The sequence below is a fragment of the Mus caroli genome, unplaced genomic scaffold (assembly GCF_978045245.1).
Source record: "Mus caroli unplaced genomic scaffold, Mus_caroli_1 scaffold_10, whole genome shotgun sequence".
In the NCBI taxonomy this organism is placed as follows: Eukaryota; Metazoa; Chordata; class Mammalia; order Rodentia; family Muridae; genus Mus; species Mus caroli.
The window spans coordinates 17,462,067-17,479,878 of NW_028227265.1; the positions used below are offsets into that span (position 1 = coordinate 17,462,067).

Consider the following 17,812-nt stretch of genomic DNA (forward strand, 5'->3'; position numbering starts at 1 on the left):
CCGCTGCGCAACCGGGTTAAACGAGCGTGGCGGTAGAGCGGCATCGCGTGGAGGAAGCGGTGGAGGGTGCGGCGCGTGGATAATAGGGTGTGAGGGACTCCGGCTCGGCGTCTCGGGGTTAGCTCTACACAGTTGGCCTTGTGTGGGGGAGAGGAGACTGTGAGGACCTGTGTCCACTGCCCCCGCGGGGAGGGGTCTCAGCCCTGCTAGGTGCTCCAACCCTGCGGTAGGAAGGGTGGAAAAAGAAGTGGGTTGTTTTTTTTTTTTCAACCTTTGCACTGTTATTTTTAGCCAAAGCAATACCTGTTGTGAGCTGCTTCGTATGAAGGAGCCCTGGAGTTGTAGAGATGAATTACAGCGGACCCAAAATATCGAAACGTTCAACAACTGCGTGAATGACGTGATGTAGTTTGGACCGCTTCGTCCCCTTGTTTTGTAGTTCGTAATGTGTACCTCGAATTTAATGGCAGGTGTCTACCTTCATAAAATAAACTTCTGTGATGCCTACCAGGAACTAACAGGATTCTGGGATTCCTCCTAGAAATACAAGACTTCTCTGCATTAGACTTGAAAGTTACAATCTGTCAGCCCCTGCCAGAATAGTCATTACCATTTACTGCAAAATGTTCCTGCATTTTGCAGAAGTCTTAGAAATACCTTGCCAAAACATCGAATCAGAGCTCAGAAAAAAACAAACAAAAAAAACCAATTCTGTTGTTTATTCTACAAATGCTCTGCCATCTCTAGCCATCGCGTGATCCCATTTACGGAGCTTTTTATATAATCAACTGAAGTCGAGCTATATCCAGTGAGCGCTAACAGCCAAGAGTGGGAGAATTTCTTCTGCCAACCGTCATAGGCCTCTTTCAGATCTGATCTGCTTAATGTTCTGTTAGGTTGTATGGAAGTAGCTTCGTGTGCCCATTATGTTGCTTCTCTTCCGCCACCAATACAAATTTCCCAGATCACCAAATGTTGTATCTTTTTAATGCTAATCACAGTATATAGACATTTGCCTTTTTAAATATTTATAAGAGATGTTAAATACTAGCTAGGTGGCACATGCCTTTAATCCTAGCACAAAGGAGGCAGAGGCAGGTGATCTCTGTGAGTTCCAGGGCACCCAGGTCTACAGAAAACAAGTCCTAGGACAGCCAGGACTGTTACACAGAAAAACCCTGTCTAGAAAAAAAATGTTAAATACTATTAGTCATGTTTTAACAGATGTGAAAACGAATTACCCAGGAATCACACAGTTAATCTATTAAAACTGAAATTGAAACCTAGAAAGTATAGCTCCATGCCCACACCCTTAAGCACTACTGTTGTAAGAGCTTTCAGTGAGAGACTTTGGAAACTTGCCAGAGTGAGGTAGATTCACTCTTCTGTTTGGAAAACGGAGGAAAAGAACATTTGTCTCAAATGAAACCTTGTAAGGTGCTAACATGCCCAAAGCAAGCTGAAATCTGAGAGGACAGTGTAAAACATAGAATAGCCACATTCATTAACTTATCATTTGTGTTGATCTTGAAGAAATAGCTTGTCTTCTGGGCTTCACTCTTTTCTTTATTAAAGATGGGAGGGGAGGGAGGTTAATACGAAAAAAACCAACAACCTTAGTCTGAGCACTGTGGGGCTTCATTAGAGATGGCTGGAGCGCTGGAGTGAGGTTCTATCTTATTATGCCGTTTCTCCTTTCTGTTCTGAAGGATTTGGCTTTCTATTGTGGCCTCAGCTCCAGCTCCACCTATGTGGACCGCAGATGAGATTGCTCAGCTGTGCTATGCACACTATAACGTCAGACTGCCCAAGCAGGGGAAGCCTGAGCCAAATCGTGAGTGGACCTTGTTGGCAGCTGTGGTGAAGATTCAGTTTTCAGCTAACCAAGCTTGTGACATCCCTGAGAAGGAAGTTCGAGGTGAGAGCCCCTTTCTCCCTGTCAGCAACCATGCAACTTACTGGGTGGGATGCAAACTATGTTAGGTGTTTTCCCCCATTTTGCCCACCAGGTGGCGCAGTACTTCTGGTGGCGACAAACCACCCCAAGGGAACTGCAGTCCCGTTGAATCCATCTGTGAGAATCCTCCAGAGAACGGAGGAATGTGGACTTATTAAACCGAAACACTAGGAAGTGTTCAGCCTCTGAGAGTTCACTCGCTTAATTAATGATTTGTTTTGTTTTGTTTTTTCCTCTCAGTGACAAAGGAAGTTGTCTCAATGGGAACAGGAACAAAATGCATAGGCCAGTCCAAGATGAGAGAGAGCGGTAAGCAAAGATTGGGCTCTAAACTGTTGTCTCTGTGCTAAGTCCATACTGCCCTTGTCAAGGAAATGGGGCCAACCTGGTTAGAGTGACTGACCCTTCATTTACCACTGACTGTCCCCAGAATTCGAAGACTGTTCTTTGGTTTTGTTTTGTTGTTGTTGTTGTTTTTCGCGACAGGGATTCTTTGTGTAGCCCTGGCTGTCCTGGAACTCTATAGACCAGGCTGGCCTCGAACTCACAGAGATCATCCACCTGCCTCTGCTTCCCAAGCGCTGGAATTAAAGGTATGCACTACCACCCAGCTGACCATTCATTTTTTTAAAAAATGAGAATCCAGAGCTGAACATGGTGGTACGTCCCTGTCAACCCCACACTAGATGCTGTGGCAAAGACGTTCAAGACCAGCATAGTAAATTCTCTGCCTCAAGAGAAAAGAAGGAAAAGAAATCCAAATCGGAGCAGAAATCCCCAGGCATGTGCTTCTGAAAGGCAGTCAGCGCTCTCAGGTTTGAACCAAAGGTTCCTGAGTTCAGTCATCCCACACTACATCTGGAAGGCAGTCAGGCTCAATAGGGAGAAGGAGCAGCCTCAGAGTTTCTGCAGCCCGGGAAGCAATCTTTTTTTTTTTTTTAATTGGGTATTTATTTCATTTACATTTCCAATGCTATCCCAAAAGTCCCCCACATGCTCCCCCACCCACTCCCACTTCTTGGCTCTGTCGTTCCCTTGTACTGAGGCATATAAAGTTTGCATGACCAATGGGCCTCTCTTTCCACTGATGGCCGACTAGGCCATTTTCTGATTCATATGCAGCTAGAGACACGAGCTCCGGGGGGTACTGGTTAGTTCATATTGTTGTTCCACCTATAGGATTGCAGATCCCTTTAGCTCCTTGGGTACTTTCTCTAGCTCCTCCATTGGGAGCCCTGTGATCCATCCAATAGCTGACTGTGAGCATCCCCTTCTGTGTTTGCTAGGCCCCGGCATAGTCTCACAAGAGACAGCTCTATCTGGGTCCTTTCAGCAAAATCTTGCTAGTGTATGCAATGGTGTCAGCGTTTGGAAGCTGATTATGGGATGGATCCCTGGATATGGCAGTCTCTAGATGTTCCATCCTTTTGTCACAGCTCCAAATTTTGTCTCTGTAACTCCTTCCATGGGTGTTTTGTTCCCAATTCTGAGGAGGGGCACAGTGTCCACACTTTGGTCTTCATTCTTCTTGAGTTTCATGCGTTTAGCAAATTGTATCTTATATCTTGGGTATCCTAAGTTTCTGGGCTAATATCCACTTATCAGTGAGTACATATTGTGCGAGTTCCTTTGTGATTGGGTTACCTCACTCAGGATGATGCCCTCCAGGTCTATCCATTTGCCTAGGAATTTCATAAATTCATTCTTTTTAATAGCTGAGTAGTAGTACTCCATTGTGTAAATGTACCATATTTTCTGTATCCATTCCTCTGTTGAGGGGCATCTGGGTTCTTTCTAGCTTCTGGCTATTATAAATAAGGCTGCTATGCCGGGAAGCAATCTTGAACAGACCTTCGGCATCAGCAAGAATGCTGAAGTCTCTTCCGTCCTCCTAGCCATGACTCCTGTATTCGAGGACAGTGTCACGTCCGCTATGGAAATGTGTCACCATGAGCATGAATATGATGCCGTGGTATAAGAGATCTCCATCCCTGAGTTACAGACGCAAGATTTCTGTAACCGGGTGGCACGAGCCTGTCATCTCAGTGGCTTAGGAAGCTGAGGCAGGGGGAGGATCTAAATTTCAAGGCCTGTTTGGGCCACAGGTGGAGTTGAAGAAGAAGTTAACCAGCTCAGTGAACCCCATGTCACACACACAAATAAAAATAAAATAAAATAGAGTAAGTGCAAGTGTCAGGGCTGGTGGTGCATGGTTGTAAGCCCAGCACTTGGGAAGCCAAGACTGGTGGATTTCTATGGCGTTCTAATGAGCCCCAGGCCAGCCAGAGCTTCAAGGTGAGACCCTGCCTGTCACCAAGCCTCAAGGTAAGCTTGATTCCCTGAGCCCACATGGTAGAAGAAGGAGGCTTTGAATTGTCCGCTGACCTCACCATGCATCTTGTGTCACATGCACACACATCATGGCACATATATACAAAATAAATAAAAGTACAATAAGATAGATATCTTTTAAAGATTGAGAGAATCTGGGGCAGTAGCTCAGGGGCAGTGCACTTGCCTGGCTGCGTAAGACCCTAGATTCCATCTTGAAGCACTTAAAAAAAAGTTTCTCTAAATCAGTGGTTCTCAACTAGAGGTACTTTGTTTTGCTTGTACTTAGTATTTTGAGATAAGATCTTACTATATAGGCCAGGCTTATCTATAAAATGCTCTGCTGTTCAGACTGGCCTGGAACTCATGGAGTTCCTGCCTAAACCTTGGGTTACATATACTACTGTGGACCTGGCAGTCACTGGCAGTTTTGTACTCAAGGCGTCTTTGGCATTGTCCAGAGTATTTTGGTCATGGGCAGGGGGATTCTTGACATCTTGTGGCTAAACGATGTTGTATATTTTTGCTGGTTTGTTTGTTTGTTTGACACAAAGTTGCTTTGTGTCACTCTGGCAGGCCTAGAACTCCCTGTATAAACCAGGCTGACCTCAGACTCACAGAGATCCACCAGCCTCTGCCTCTCAAATGCTAGGATTAAAGACATGCCCCACCACGCCCACTTCTTCCTCTATCCTGTAGGCTTTCCCCCCGTCCAAAGTGTCTTATGGTCCCATATATTGAGAAGCACAAGCTCGGCGCCCTCCAAGGGTAACATGGTCATCCTGAGTGCTGGCGTGGGAGCCTGCTGGATGTTCTTCCAGGCTCTCGATGCCATGTCTTCATTACAATATATGTCCTGTCTTTGCCACAGGGGACATCCTCAATGACAGCCATGCTGAGATCATAGCCAGAAGGAGTTTTCAGAGGTAAAGCCACACTCCCCACATAGTCTCGGTTGCCATGTCTTGGAACGGGGTTTGCATTTCTAGTAAGCTTGTGCTAATGCAGATCATGTCTCACAGAACTACCAGGGTATAAGTTAGTGGTTCTCTAACCTGGGTAAGCCTCAGAATCACCTGCTAAAACCCAGGTTTCTGGGCCTGGGGTATAAGCTTAGTGATGGGGCGCTTGCCTGGCACTGGGTTCAAACCCAGCACAGGGATGGGAGTGGAGAAAATGACCAGCCTCCCTGCAGAGATTCTGACCTCAGCAGATCAGGGTGAAGCCTGAGATCTTCCTAACCTTTACAAAGGTCTCATTTCTATCATTCCCATAATGCCAGATCACGACCAGTCTCATTCTATTGTAGCCCTCTCCTGCAGTTATCCAACCAGAGAGCTCTCTTTACCACAGAAGTGTGCTGTTTATTCTTTTTCTCCATTTAACTGATTTTCCAGTGCAAGGGGATCAAGCCAAGGGGTATCTGTCGCATTCGCCAGGCCCTCAGCATGTAAGGTACCCTGAGCTATGTCACCAGCCTTCCGGTTCATTCTGGTATCTTGTGCCCCTCAGATACCTTCTCCATCAGCTCCATTTGGCAGCCGTCCTGAAAGAGGATAGCATCTTTGTTCCAGGGACCCAAAGAGGACTGTGGAGGCTCAGACCTGACCTGTCGTTTGTGTTTTTCTCTAGCCACACACCCTGTAAGTATACTCAAACCTTGGAGTAATGTTCTGTTGCTGCCTGCTTCCCAGTGCTTGTCTCGCTCACAGAGATGTTTCTCCAAAGGTAATTCTAGCTAAGAACAGCGAAAACTAATGGCAGCCACTATTTATATACACAGTCACATTGCTTCTGGGGAAAGCGAAGGGCAGATGTAGGGCAGTGTAGAGTCTTACACTGTTAGTCAGGAGTGGACATCTTCAAACTTAACCCCTACAAAGTACAGTAGAATTATTAGGGGCTCAAAAGCACAAAGTCTTACTGCAGTAACTAATCTTCAAGCCTATTTCATTCATTCATCTATTCACTGAACAAGTATTTATTTATTTATTTATTGTTTTTCGAGACAGGGTTTCTCTGTGTAGCCCTGGCTGTCCTGGAACTCACTTTGTAGACCAGGCTGGCCTCGAACTCAGAAATCCACCTGCCTCTGTCTCCCAAGTGCTGGGATTAAAGGCGTGTGCCACCACCACCTGGCATTTTTTGAGACTTTTAAAATTACATATTTAGAGAGAAAGAGAGACTGTGAATGTATGTGTGCTGCTGTATATACACAGAGATAGAAAGACAACTTGTAGTTACTCGTTCTCTGCTCCCACCAGGTGGGTTCTGGAGATGGAACTCAGTTCATTAGGCTTGGCAGCAACGAGCAACCCTTACATACTGAGCCCTCTCACTTACATACTTACATACTCACACACATACTTACATACTGAGCCCTCTCACACACTCACACACATACTTACACACTTACAAACTGAGCTCTCTCACTGGCGTGACACAGGTTTTTGCTAAGTTGTCCTAGCTGGCATTGAAGTTCAGCCATCTTTCTGCCTCAGTCTCCCAAGTGTAGGGAATTTAGGCATGTTCCACACACTGGGGGTGTTTGTATTTGTAGCACAGTCCTGCTTTTAGACCGCCTTGCCTTGACCTCCCGAGGATACAGAAGTGAGCCACCCATCCTGTCATGAACTGGTATTCTCTAATACTGGACACAATAGGGACACTGAGTATAAAGCGATAAATGAGAATCTAGGAAGAAGACTCAGTGCTTGCTTAGCATGAGTAAAGACCTGGGGGATTTATCCAGGATGTCAGCCTGCTGAGGGACTTCCCAGACCAGGGGGCTCAGGCCATGCTGCTCTGTCTGCAAAACAAGAAAACTCAGGAGTGTGTAGTAGTGTGGTAGGTAATTCAAGTGTAAAGGTTCTCAGAATCTTTTTTTAAGGTGAGAGTGTGGTGATTTGGGGGAGGGCAGAGGTCACTAATGAGATGGAGACGGTTGGATAAATGTAAGCAGGCTTCAGGACAGTGGACTGACTTCCTGGTTGCTTAGGAAGGATGAAGGCAGAGATGACTTCCAGGTTTCTCCTCAGGGCTCTGGAGGAATGATGACTGTGTGTTGAGAAGTGGGAGGAAGAACAGCTGGGGGATGGTTGCGGGGGTGGGGGGGCTAGGTTCTTTCTTCCTTTTGTTAATTGTGATAATTGGATTTTGTTTTGCTTTTTAAGATCTTAAAATAAGAAGTTGGCAGTCCTCTGTTGATCTTAAGGCCTCTGGGAATTGTTTTGCTGGAAAAAATTCTTCAACCACTGACACAACTCCCTCCGTTCATGAGTAACCTTACAATGTGGTGGGCCTTGTACAGTGTGGCACTCCCTCCCCCGCCCGTGGCTTATCTGTAGGAAGGGAGCACGCTGCCTCGCAAGTGGGACTCTAGCCCCCCTGACATTTACTTCTCATCACTAGGGAGTACCGTGGGTCTCAGTGAGCTACTTTCCACGCTTGCCTTTGTGTTTTATTGGTGTGAGTCAGCCTCTGTCGAGATCACATCTCTGAGCCTACAGAGTAGGAGGTGGGCCCCAGTAGATTCTCCAAAGTTTCTGTCACCTTGTAAGGTCTCTGGAAGTCGGCCAGCCAGGCAGCCTGTCCTGCGACACTTCTCCTTCTCTGTCCCTCTGTCCTTTGCCGCTCTCTGGTTATAAAGACTACAAGTACACTTTGCACACTGGGAAAGCAGCACACATTGGGCTGGTGTTTGAAGAAAGAGCTTCCTTCTCAAGGGAGTGCTGCGCTTTCCCCTGACCTCAGGTTTTTGTTGGTTTCTGTGGGCACAGAAGAGATGAGGACTCTGTAAAGCAGCACAGGGAGACACCAGCACTTTCAGAAACACTGGTGTGGACTGGACCTTGTAGCTTTGGGTCTTTCCTGTGAGACTATACATCATAAAATCCCCAAGATGAGGATATTTTGATTAATGTTTGTCGAATTTACTCAGCCATGAAATAAGCCATTACTGTTTTCCAAGGCATCTTACAGGCTCTCAGGCCACAAGTGCCCTTGGGAAACCTTGCTCATTGTAAATCAGTAGTTGTCAGGCTAGGGGCTGTAACTCGGTGGTAAAGTGCTTACCAGTTTGAGGCAGAGTTACAGAAGGCCTTATCTCAAAAGAGAAAACAAACAAAGATCTCATGAGTGTGGAGACTGAGAGACTCTGGTCTAAAGCAGGGTTTCTAAACTTCCTTGTGGTAGAAATTCCTTGCAATGTTTCTTTCAGTGGTCAGTTTTCCAGTTCTCTCATGAGAAGTTGTAACCTGCGGGGTCTAGGAAGGAGCTTCCTGCAGACCTGAGAGTTGATGTGGGCTTGATCGCCTGCACCTTGCTGTCCCGACACGTGTTTGTTTATCTGTCATATACTGTTGACTTTTACAGATACATTTCCTTATTGTTACTTACGTTATGATTATGTGGGTGTTTATGTGTACCACCTACATACAAGTACCAGCAGACCCTCTGACACTGGAATTACAGATTATGAACTGCCTGATGTGGGTGCTAGGAACCGAACCTTGGCCCATGGAAGAATAGCAAGCACTCTTAACCACTGAGCCCCCTCTCCAGCCCTAGTGTTACTGAGGAAAGAAGAATGTCTGTGGAGGTCTCTGTTTGCCATCAGCCATTCCATCCGAGTTTAAATCTCTAGAACCTGCATAAAGCCAGACACACTAGGTCATGCCTATAATCCCAGCACTCCTATGACAAAATGGATATCTGGCGTATGCAGCAGGGAACAGGATCCTGTCTCAAACAAAGAGGAGGGTAGGGACTGGCACCGGCAGTTGTCCTTTGATCTCCACACATGTGCCATGCCATGTGCACACCTGCATATGAGCATGTGGTTTGGGGGTTTGTATTTATTTTTTTCCTTTTTTTTTTATGGTGGTTGCAATCAAGACCTGGCCATTATGCCCCTTAGGCCTATGCTTTACCAAGGCTTATTGCCTATCCCCCTCTTAATTCATCTGGGTTCAGCAGGGAAAGTACATTGTCTTGTTTTAAGGCCATGAGTCTTTAAGCTTGCATCAGAATGGCCTACTCAGTTTATTAAACAGACTTCTGGGTCCCACCTTCAGAGTTTCTGGTTCAGCATGTATATTAGGTCCCAAGGTCCCAATAATCTGTTCTACACACACACACACACACACACACACACACACACACACACACACACACAGGGAGAAAGACAGACAGAATACGAACGAATACACACATACACAGGGAGAGAGACAGGCAGAACACGAATGAACTTGGGATCTCCAGTATGCCAGGCGATCACTCTGCCACTGAGCTGTCTCTCCAGCCTCACAGTTTGCATTTCTAACTCATAAGGCACATTGCTGTCACTGGTCAGGGGGACTCATTCTGAGAATTACTGGTTCAGGGGCTCCTTCTTGTGCAGGTGGGGATGCCTCCATCATCCCGATGCTCGAGTTTGAAGAACAGCCTTGCTGTCCTGTCATCAGAAATTGGGCCAACAATTCGCCTGTACAAGGGACTGAGAATCTAGAGGATTCTAAAGATAAAAGGAACTGTGAAGACCCCACCAGTCCTGTAGCCAAGAAGATCAGGCTGGGAACACCTGCCAGGTCACTCTCCAATTGTGTAGCTCACCATGGGACCCAGGAAAGTGGTCCAGTCAAACCAGATGTCAGCAGCTCTGATCTCACCAAGGAGGAACCGGATGCTGCCAATGGAATAGCTTCAGGTAGCTTCAAAGTGGTGGATGTGTACAGGACGGGAGCCAAGTGTGTTCCTGGAGAAACTGGAGACTTGAGAGAGCCAGGTGCTGCCTACCACCAGGTGGGGCTACTTCGTGTAAAGCCTGGCAGGGGAGACAGGACATGTTCCATGTCCTGCAGTGACAAGATGGCAAGGTGGAATGTCCTCGGATGCCAGGGCGCACTGCTGATGCACTTCCTGGAGAAACCCATCTACCTGTCAGCCGTGGTCATCGGGAAGTGCCCGTACAGCCAGGAAGCCATGAGGAGAGCATTGACTGGCAGGTGAGAGGAGTGGGGGAGGGCAGCAGAAGAGGAGCAAGAAGCCAGCAGAGTCTGCACCCATAGACTCTTCAGTTTCCCATCTTGTCACTTTTTGTAAAGAAATAATTAAGACTGTGTAAGTCGTAGGTTTGTGTTATATTCACATTAACTTAAAGGGAAAGAAAAGAAAAAAGAAATGTTCTACAGTTGAAAATTAAGTGAGGGTTTTTTTTTTTTGGTTAAAAATAGTATTGATAAATATTTAATGCAAAAGATGTTTGTGAGGCCTAAAGAGCAATTTAGAAGATGAAGTAAGCTCTGTCTTGTCCTAAAATATGCCTGTGTACGGAAAGCTGTAGGAGGCTGCTCGTCGGTAATCACCTCTGAGTCACGGCGCTCTCTCCTTTGTCAAGGCTGTACATTATCATCTTTCTTCTGTGTACTCCCGCAGTAAGCAGAATAATGGCCGGGGCTGGGGCATGCATCTCAGTTGGAAGAGCGCTTGCCTAATTTCAGTGAGGAAGCTCTAGGTTGGATCTCAGCACAACATAAAACTGGGCATGATGACAGTGGAGACATAGACTTCTAGCCTTAGCATTTGCAGGGGGGAGGGGGGAGACAGGAAGATCAGAAGTTCAAAGTTACCCTTAGCTATATAGGGAGTTTGAGGCCAGCCTAGGCTACATGAGATCCAGTCTCAAAAAGAAAGGGAAAAAAAGCATGCAAACAAACAAGAAACAGTTTTTAAAAACTAAATATTAGTTTTAATCCCTACAGTGACAATGTTGGGATTTTGGGTTCTTTTTTTTTTTTTTTTTTTGGGGGGTTTTCGAGACAGAGTTTCTCTGTGTATCCCTGGCTGTCCTGGAACTCACTTTGTAGACCAGGCTGGCCTCGAACTCAGAAATCCGCCTGCCTCTGCCTCCCGAGTTAAAGGTGTGCGCCACCACACCCGGCTTTGGGTTCTTTTTTTTTTTTTTTTTTTTTTTTTGGTTTTTCGAGACATGGTTTCTCTGTGTAGCTCTGGCTGTCCTGGAACTCACTTTGTAGACCAGACTGGCCTCGAACTCAGAAATCCGCCTGTCTCTGCCTCCCGAGTGCTGGGATTAAAGGCGTGCGCCACCACGCCCGGCTTTGGGTTCTTTTTAAACTCAGAAAAAACACATTGTAAGACTGTGCTTTCATTTAATCCCAGGTGTGGGGTATGGAGCTGCTTAGGACTGTCTGCATCGCGCTCTAGCAGGGACATGGTTTTGCCAGCTGCAGATAGTTTCTTCCATTGTGTGGTATTTGGAATTCTGGGAACTTTTCAGAGAGCATATAAAGGCTAGGGCCTCAAGAGGCAAGGTTGGTGGTTGGTGGTCATCTAGGGGGTTGGTTGCAGTTTGCTAGTGTGCTCAAAGAAGAAACAAAAGAAAAAAAATTAGATTCAAAGATCTCTCTCCCCCTCTATTCTTCTTTCCCTCCTATCCAGTGATAGCATTTAGGCGTGGTGACATACGTCTTTAGTTCCAGTGCTCAAGGAGGCAGAGGCATTTGGACCTTTGTGAGCTTCGAGGCCAGCCTGGTTTATGTAGTGAGTTCCAGGACAGCCAGTATACATGTGAGACCCTGTCTTAAAAAGCATACAAACAGGGCTTGGAGAGATGGCTCATCAGTTAAGAGCACTGAATGCTTTTCCAGAGGTCCTGGATTCAATTCCCAGCAACCACAGGTGGCTCGTAACCATCTGTAATGGGATCTGATGCCCTCTTCTGGTGTGACTGAGGACAGCGACAGTGTACTCATATAAATAAAATAAATAAATAAATTTTTAAGAAAGTAAGCAAACAAAAAGCATAGTGCAGGGCTGGTGAGATGGCTCAGCAGGTAAGAGCACCCGACTGCTCTTCCAAAGGTCCAGAGTTCAAATCCCAGCAACCACATGGTGGCTCACAACCATCCGTAATGAGATCTGGCGCCCTCTTCTGGAGTGTCTGAAGACAGCTACAGTGTACTTACATATAATAAATAAATAAATCTTTTAAAAAAAAAAAAGCATAGTGCATTTAAACAAGCAGCACTGTTCTCTGTTAGAAAGGACATGAAGTTACATTAAGTTCAAGGCTAACCTGGCTATGTGAGATCCAGTCTCAAAAAAAAAAAAAAAATTACTAGTTAGTGTTCAGATACATGCTACAGCATCCATGTGAGTGAGCCATTAAGTATCAAGCTAAGTGAAGTAACACACACATTTGACTCCGTTGCTGTGAAATAAACACAAAAGGCGAGTCTTTCCCGGCACTGGAAAGGGCATGGAGTGTGGTGTTGACTGCTAACGGTTGTAAAGTTTCTGAGATCTGAAGTTCCCATCTGCGCACTGGATTTGCATCATGTGAGCACCTGGCTTGTTCAGAAGAGGAAAAATACAACTTTTATAGTGTAGGGTTATTTTAGTTTGGGTTGTTTGCAGGATTTCCTAGAAAGCCTGTGTGAACAAGGTGTAGTTTAAGTTTCTCAAAATGAGAGTGAAATTTTAGATTTCTGACCCCCACCGATGGGCATTAACTTCGTTTGTAGCTATGCCTCAGACCGGTAGGATGGGATCTTTTAAGCCATAAAATTCTTGCTGGGGGTGGGGGTATGTTGCTCAGTTGGTAAACTGCTTGCTGGCAGGCATAAGTAAGGCTCTGGTTGATCCTCAGCACCTCATAAAACAGGGTAAGCTATAGTGCACACCTGTAACCCCCGCACTCAGGAGGCAGAGGCAGGAGGATCAGAATTTCAAGGTCATCCTCTGCCGTAATTCAGGTTCATGACCATCCTAGGCCACCCGGGAGCCTGTCTCCAATAAATAAATAATACATTTAAAAGCTTCTTTTGTTGTTATTGTTTTGGTTTTTGTGTTTTGCTTTTGGTTTGCTTGCTTGCTTGCTTTTTGTTTTTGTTTGTTTGTTTGTTTGTTTGTTTATTTATTTATTTATTTATTTATTTTGAGACCAGATCTCTCTACAGCCCTGGCTGTCCTGGAACTTGCTCTGGAGACCAGGCTGGCCTCCAGCTCACAGAGATCCACCTGCCTCCTGAGTGCTGGAATTAAACGTGTGTGCCACCACCTCATTTATTTTAAAGTTCTCACTGTGGAAAATCTGACATGGCTCACTTGTCCCTCCTCAGCAAGTAAAACAAACTCACCCAGCTCATGGGCCCTGTGGCTCTCGGAAGGCTTGGACACTGAGCTCTGAGAGCCTTTTCTCTAGGTCCAGCTAAACTGAGTGCATTTCCCTTTGAACTTAGGTGTCAGGAAACCTTGGTTTTACCCAGAGGCTTTGGAGTTCAAGAACTGGAAATACAGCAGTCGGGTTTACTGTTCGAACAGAGCCGCTGTGCGGTGCACAGGAAAAGAGGTGACAGTCCAGGCCGACTCGTCCCCTGTGGGGCAGGTAAGGGATCCAGGCTGGCTTGTTTGCCCTGGAGCATCACAGACTGCCCTAGACGGGGCAGCATCATGAACTTAGCCTAGGAGGACAGTGGGAACCCCAGTGTGTTCCTTGGAATATGCCCTGTGAGGTCCTGAGCAGGTCACTTACCCTGTCTTGGCCTACTTTATTTTTAGATTATAATATTGCTTATCATGGCTATTATGAGAATTATGAAATTCTGTTTAAGTCGGGCGTGGTGGCGCTTGCCTTTAATCCCAGCACTCGGGAGGCAGAGGCAGGTGGATTTCTGAGTTTGAGGCCAGCGTGGTCTACGTGAGTTACAGGACAGCCAGGGCTATACAGAGAAACCCTATCTTGAAAAAAATCAAAAAGAAAAAAAAAAGAAAAAAAGAAATTCTGTTTAAATACTATAAATATGCATATATATATTATAATTTATAATTCTGTACCTAGCATATAGTAAATTTTCAAAGAAATTGTAAGCTAGGAGCTTACAAGGGTAGTAAAGAACCCACCTCCACTCAGCATGGCCTCTGACCGACCGTTACGTGTGCACCATGACCTGTGTATGCCTCTCCCCCAATAAATAAGTATAGTAAACTGTAAGCTATAGCAATAATCGTGAACCATTGGATGTCACTGAACCCTGAAGAGCCAAGCATCACACCCAACTTGATTTTGATGGCATAGCCAGCTTTCAGGCTGCTGTAGAATCACAGAAATGTTTTTGTGAACTATTTGACAACCGGTTTGTTTGCTTTGCTTTTGGCTTGGGGTTTGCTTGCGCTTTTTGTAGCCCTGGACTCCATCCAGTTAGTGCTGCTGAAGAAAGGTTGACTCAGCTTGGCCGGATATTTTGCAGATAGCCATGGCTACACTGTCGAGGCAGCCATAAACTGTCCAGAGAACATTTCCCAGCGTGTCCCCCTCCCCCCAGCTCTGTCGTTCGTTCTTCCTCTGCTGTGCGCCCTGAGCCTTGGGAGTGGGGATTGATGCAGTTGTCCCATTTGGGGCTACACTGAGTGGACATTAACTCTGCACTTTGACCAGTTCTAGCTCTGTCTTACCTGCTGCCCACTGCCGAGAGAAGCCTCTGGCCAAGACTGAGGGCAGCACTGATGTATGCGTAGAGGATGATTTAACCCCAGGATTCCTCTCTTCCTAGCTATCAGCTGGAGTGCTGTCCCTCAGCAGCCCTTGGATGTTACAGCCAATGGTTTTCCACAGGGAACAACAAAGAAAGAAATTGGAAGCCCTCGGGCCAGGTACAGCTTTCTGGGGCTGGGGAGAGGGTAGCTATGAATTCAACCCTTCCTATCCAATTCTGAGACTTTTTCATTTTCCCCAAAAGGAAACTAATTACTACTATTCCTCCTCCTCCTCCTCCCCCTCCTCCTCCTCCTCTTCCTCCCCCTCCTCCCCCTCCTCTTCCTCCTCTTCCTCCCCCCCTCCTCCCCCCTCTTCCTCCTCTTCCTCCCCCTCCTCCTCCTCCTCCTCCTCTTCCTCTTCTTCCTCCCCCTCCTCCTCCTCCTCCTCCTCCTCCTCCTCCTCCTCCTCCTCCTCCTCCTCCTCCCCCTCCTCCTTCTCCTCTTCCTCCCCCTCCTCTTCCTCCTCTTCCTCCCCCTCCTCCTCCTCCTCTTCCTCCCCCTCCGTCACCTCCTTCTTCTCCTTGGCTCTTGGAAATCCCTCCTTTGCTACACTTACTTTCTCTCTGTTTCTGTCTTCTGGATACTTCCTAGAATTGCAGCCCTTTCCCGTGTTTTCCCCGTGGTCCTCTGTGTCTGCCTCATCTACCCAGCATGTCTCACATGCGCACTCGCGGTGTGCACTGGCGCTCACTGCATGGCTGAGCAGCCCTTACTCCTCATTGGCCTCTCCTCTCTTCAGTGAGGCCTTGGGGACATTCTGCTCCAGGCTGCTATTCCAAATGGCGCTGGTGTGAACAACCGGGTACCTGTTTTGTATGCTGTAATTCCTCTTAGGGAGCACACACACGAGTGGAATAGCTGGGCCATGTGGTTACCGCATGGCCAGCTTTTTAGGATGAGTGAACCATCTTCCTGGCAGCAGCTGTGCCATGGCCGTTCCCACGAACCCTGGAGAGGAGCCCCAGCTGCCTTGCATCCTGCCCCACGCTTGTGATTGCTGTCAGGTCTGAAGGGCTGCTCCTTCTTTCGCTCTGCATGTCCCAGTCACTGATACTACGGGCATCTTTTATGTGCTGGGTGCTTGCTAACCATTTATAGTCTTCTTTGGAGAAATATCTGTTCTCGTTCCTTGCCCATTCTGTAACTGGTTTGTCTTTATTTTTAATTTTTAAATTACATCCATGTATTTTGGGGGACCATGCGGAGGTCAGAATACATTTTGTGGGATTCAGTTCTCCTCTTCCACTTTGTGGATCCCAAGGACCAAACTCAGGTCTCTATGGACCAGGCTGGCCTTGAACTCACAGAGATCCTCCCACCTAGGCATGTGCCTCCAGACCCAGCCCTTTTTACTTTTTTAAAAAGGATTTTGTTCATTTTACTTTATGTGTGTAGGTCTTTTTCCTCCATATATGTCTGGGCACTATGTGTGTGCAGTGCTCACAGAGGCCAGAAACCGGTGTCAGAGTCCCTGGAACTAGAGTTACAGTCTTGAGAGCCATCTTGAGAGTGTTGGGAATTGAACCAGGATCTGGCAGAGCAGCCAGTGCTCTTAACCACTGAGTCTTCTCTGCTGCTCCCAGTTTTGATAGCGCCTTTTACTGCACAAAAGTTTTGAATTTTAATGAGGTCAAATTTATGTACTTTCTCTTTTGCTTGGTTGTACCTTTGATTGCTTATCTAAGGAATCAGGGCTACAAAGGTCTATGCTTTGTTTCTTTTGTTTCCTGTGGTAGAGGGGCGGGTTTCCTGCTGTGCTCTGCATCTGTTTGGGACTGACTCAGTCTCCTCTTTGGCCCCCACTCCGCTGACTGTGGCTTCTCTTAGAGTCTTTACCCTCACACTTCTAGAGGCCAACTCAGCTACCGCTACCTCCTGAGTCAGGAGGATCACCTCTCAGCCTGTCACCGCATGTCAATGTTCCCTGTGTGACCTGGAGTGTGTCACCTTCTAACCCTATTGTCTGTATGAGCTGGGGGCAAGGCCAGCTGCTCTGTGGGCTGCAATGTTCTTTTATCTGTTTTATCTGAGAGTTCGTGGGTAGACCACTTGTCTTAATTACTTTTCTCCTGCTGTGACCAAGCACCATGGCCAGGGCAACCCACAGGAGGAAGCTTTTAATGGCGGCTTAGTTCTCAGAGGGTGAGTCCAAGACCATCATAGTGGGAGCATGGCAGTAGGCAGGCTGAAAGCTTAATCCTTATCTGCAAGCAGGAGGTAGAGACAGACAGACAGATGGACAGACAGAATATGAATTAGAAGGAAGACTCTGCAGGGCAGCAAAAACTTGGGGACTGAAGGGGCCAGTATCAGACCCTGGTACCATTTCTCCCAGGGGTACCTAGGCAAAGCACTCAGCCTCTCCCAGCTTACTTGCCAACTGTAAAGCAAGGTTAAGCACTGTAAGAACTGAGCGAAATGGCATTTTACAAAATTGATTTCCCTTGTAGCCACCTAATGACCTTTGAACATTACTGGGTACAGGGATCCCAGCTCACTATCCTAAGACCAGCAGCTGCTAGAAGAAGCAGGCCCCTCACCGCTCATCCCTAAGTGAATGCATTGTGAGGCCCCCTCTGGAATCTCTGGGGACCTCAGATGGCATTGTTAGACTCAAGAAGGGAGTGCGTACAAACAATGGGAAATGCCAATAACCTCATAAAAGATGCTCACTCACGCTAAGAAGCTCGGTTTTTACTCTGCATAGTAGAGGCTAATTCTCTTTATCCCGAAGAAAAACAGCCTCTGTGTCCATTGAGATCCTAGAATATCCTGGAAAGATCATGAAACTGCTCACTGAAAAAGAAAAGGATGAGCAGGGGCTTTTGTTTGTTTGTTTTTACTTGTGTGTGTGTTTATGTAAACCTACACTTGGGTGAAGATGACCACAGAGGCCAGAGGGGTGCTGAATGAGGAGGTGGAGCCACCAGACTCTGGACTGAGAACCGAGTTTAGGTCCTCTGTAAAGCC

The 17,812-nt window shown here is 46.7% G+C and overlaps 1 protein-coding gene across 6 annotated transcripts in view; it reads left to right on the forward strand.

The window, feature by feature from the left end:
• The first annotated feature begins 27 nt into the window (after positions 1-27).
• Positions 28-17,812, forward strand: part of Adat1 (adenosine deaminase tRNA specific 1) — a 45,012-nt gene continuing 27,227 nt past the window's right edge. For 3 of the 6 annotated variants that reach the window (XM_085843558.1, XM_021170148.3, XM_021170143.3), the window contains exons 1-8: positions 28-117; positions 1,710-1,918; positions 2,198-2,266; positions 5,160-5,214; positions 5,801-5,931; positions 9,690-10,293; positions 13,549-13,694; positions 14,860-14,959. In XM_085843558.1, the coding sequence (XP_085699684.1) occupies positions 1,750-1,918; positions 2,198-2,266; positions 5,160-5,214; positions 5,801-5,931; positions 9,690-10,293; positions 13,549-13,694; positions 14,860-14,959 (1,274 nt within the window). In that variant the 5' untranslated portion in view covers positions 28-117; positions 1,710-1,749. Of the gene's footprint in view, positions 118-176; positions 227-1,709; positions 1,919-2,197; positions 2,267-5,159; positions 5,215-5,800; positions 5,932-9,689; positions 10,294-13,548; positions 13,695-14,859; positions 14,960-17,812 lie in introns of those variants that run through there. The other 3 variants (XM_085843561.1, XM_085843559.1, XM_085843560.1) reach the window with 3 other exon arrangements.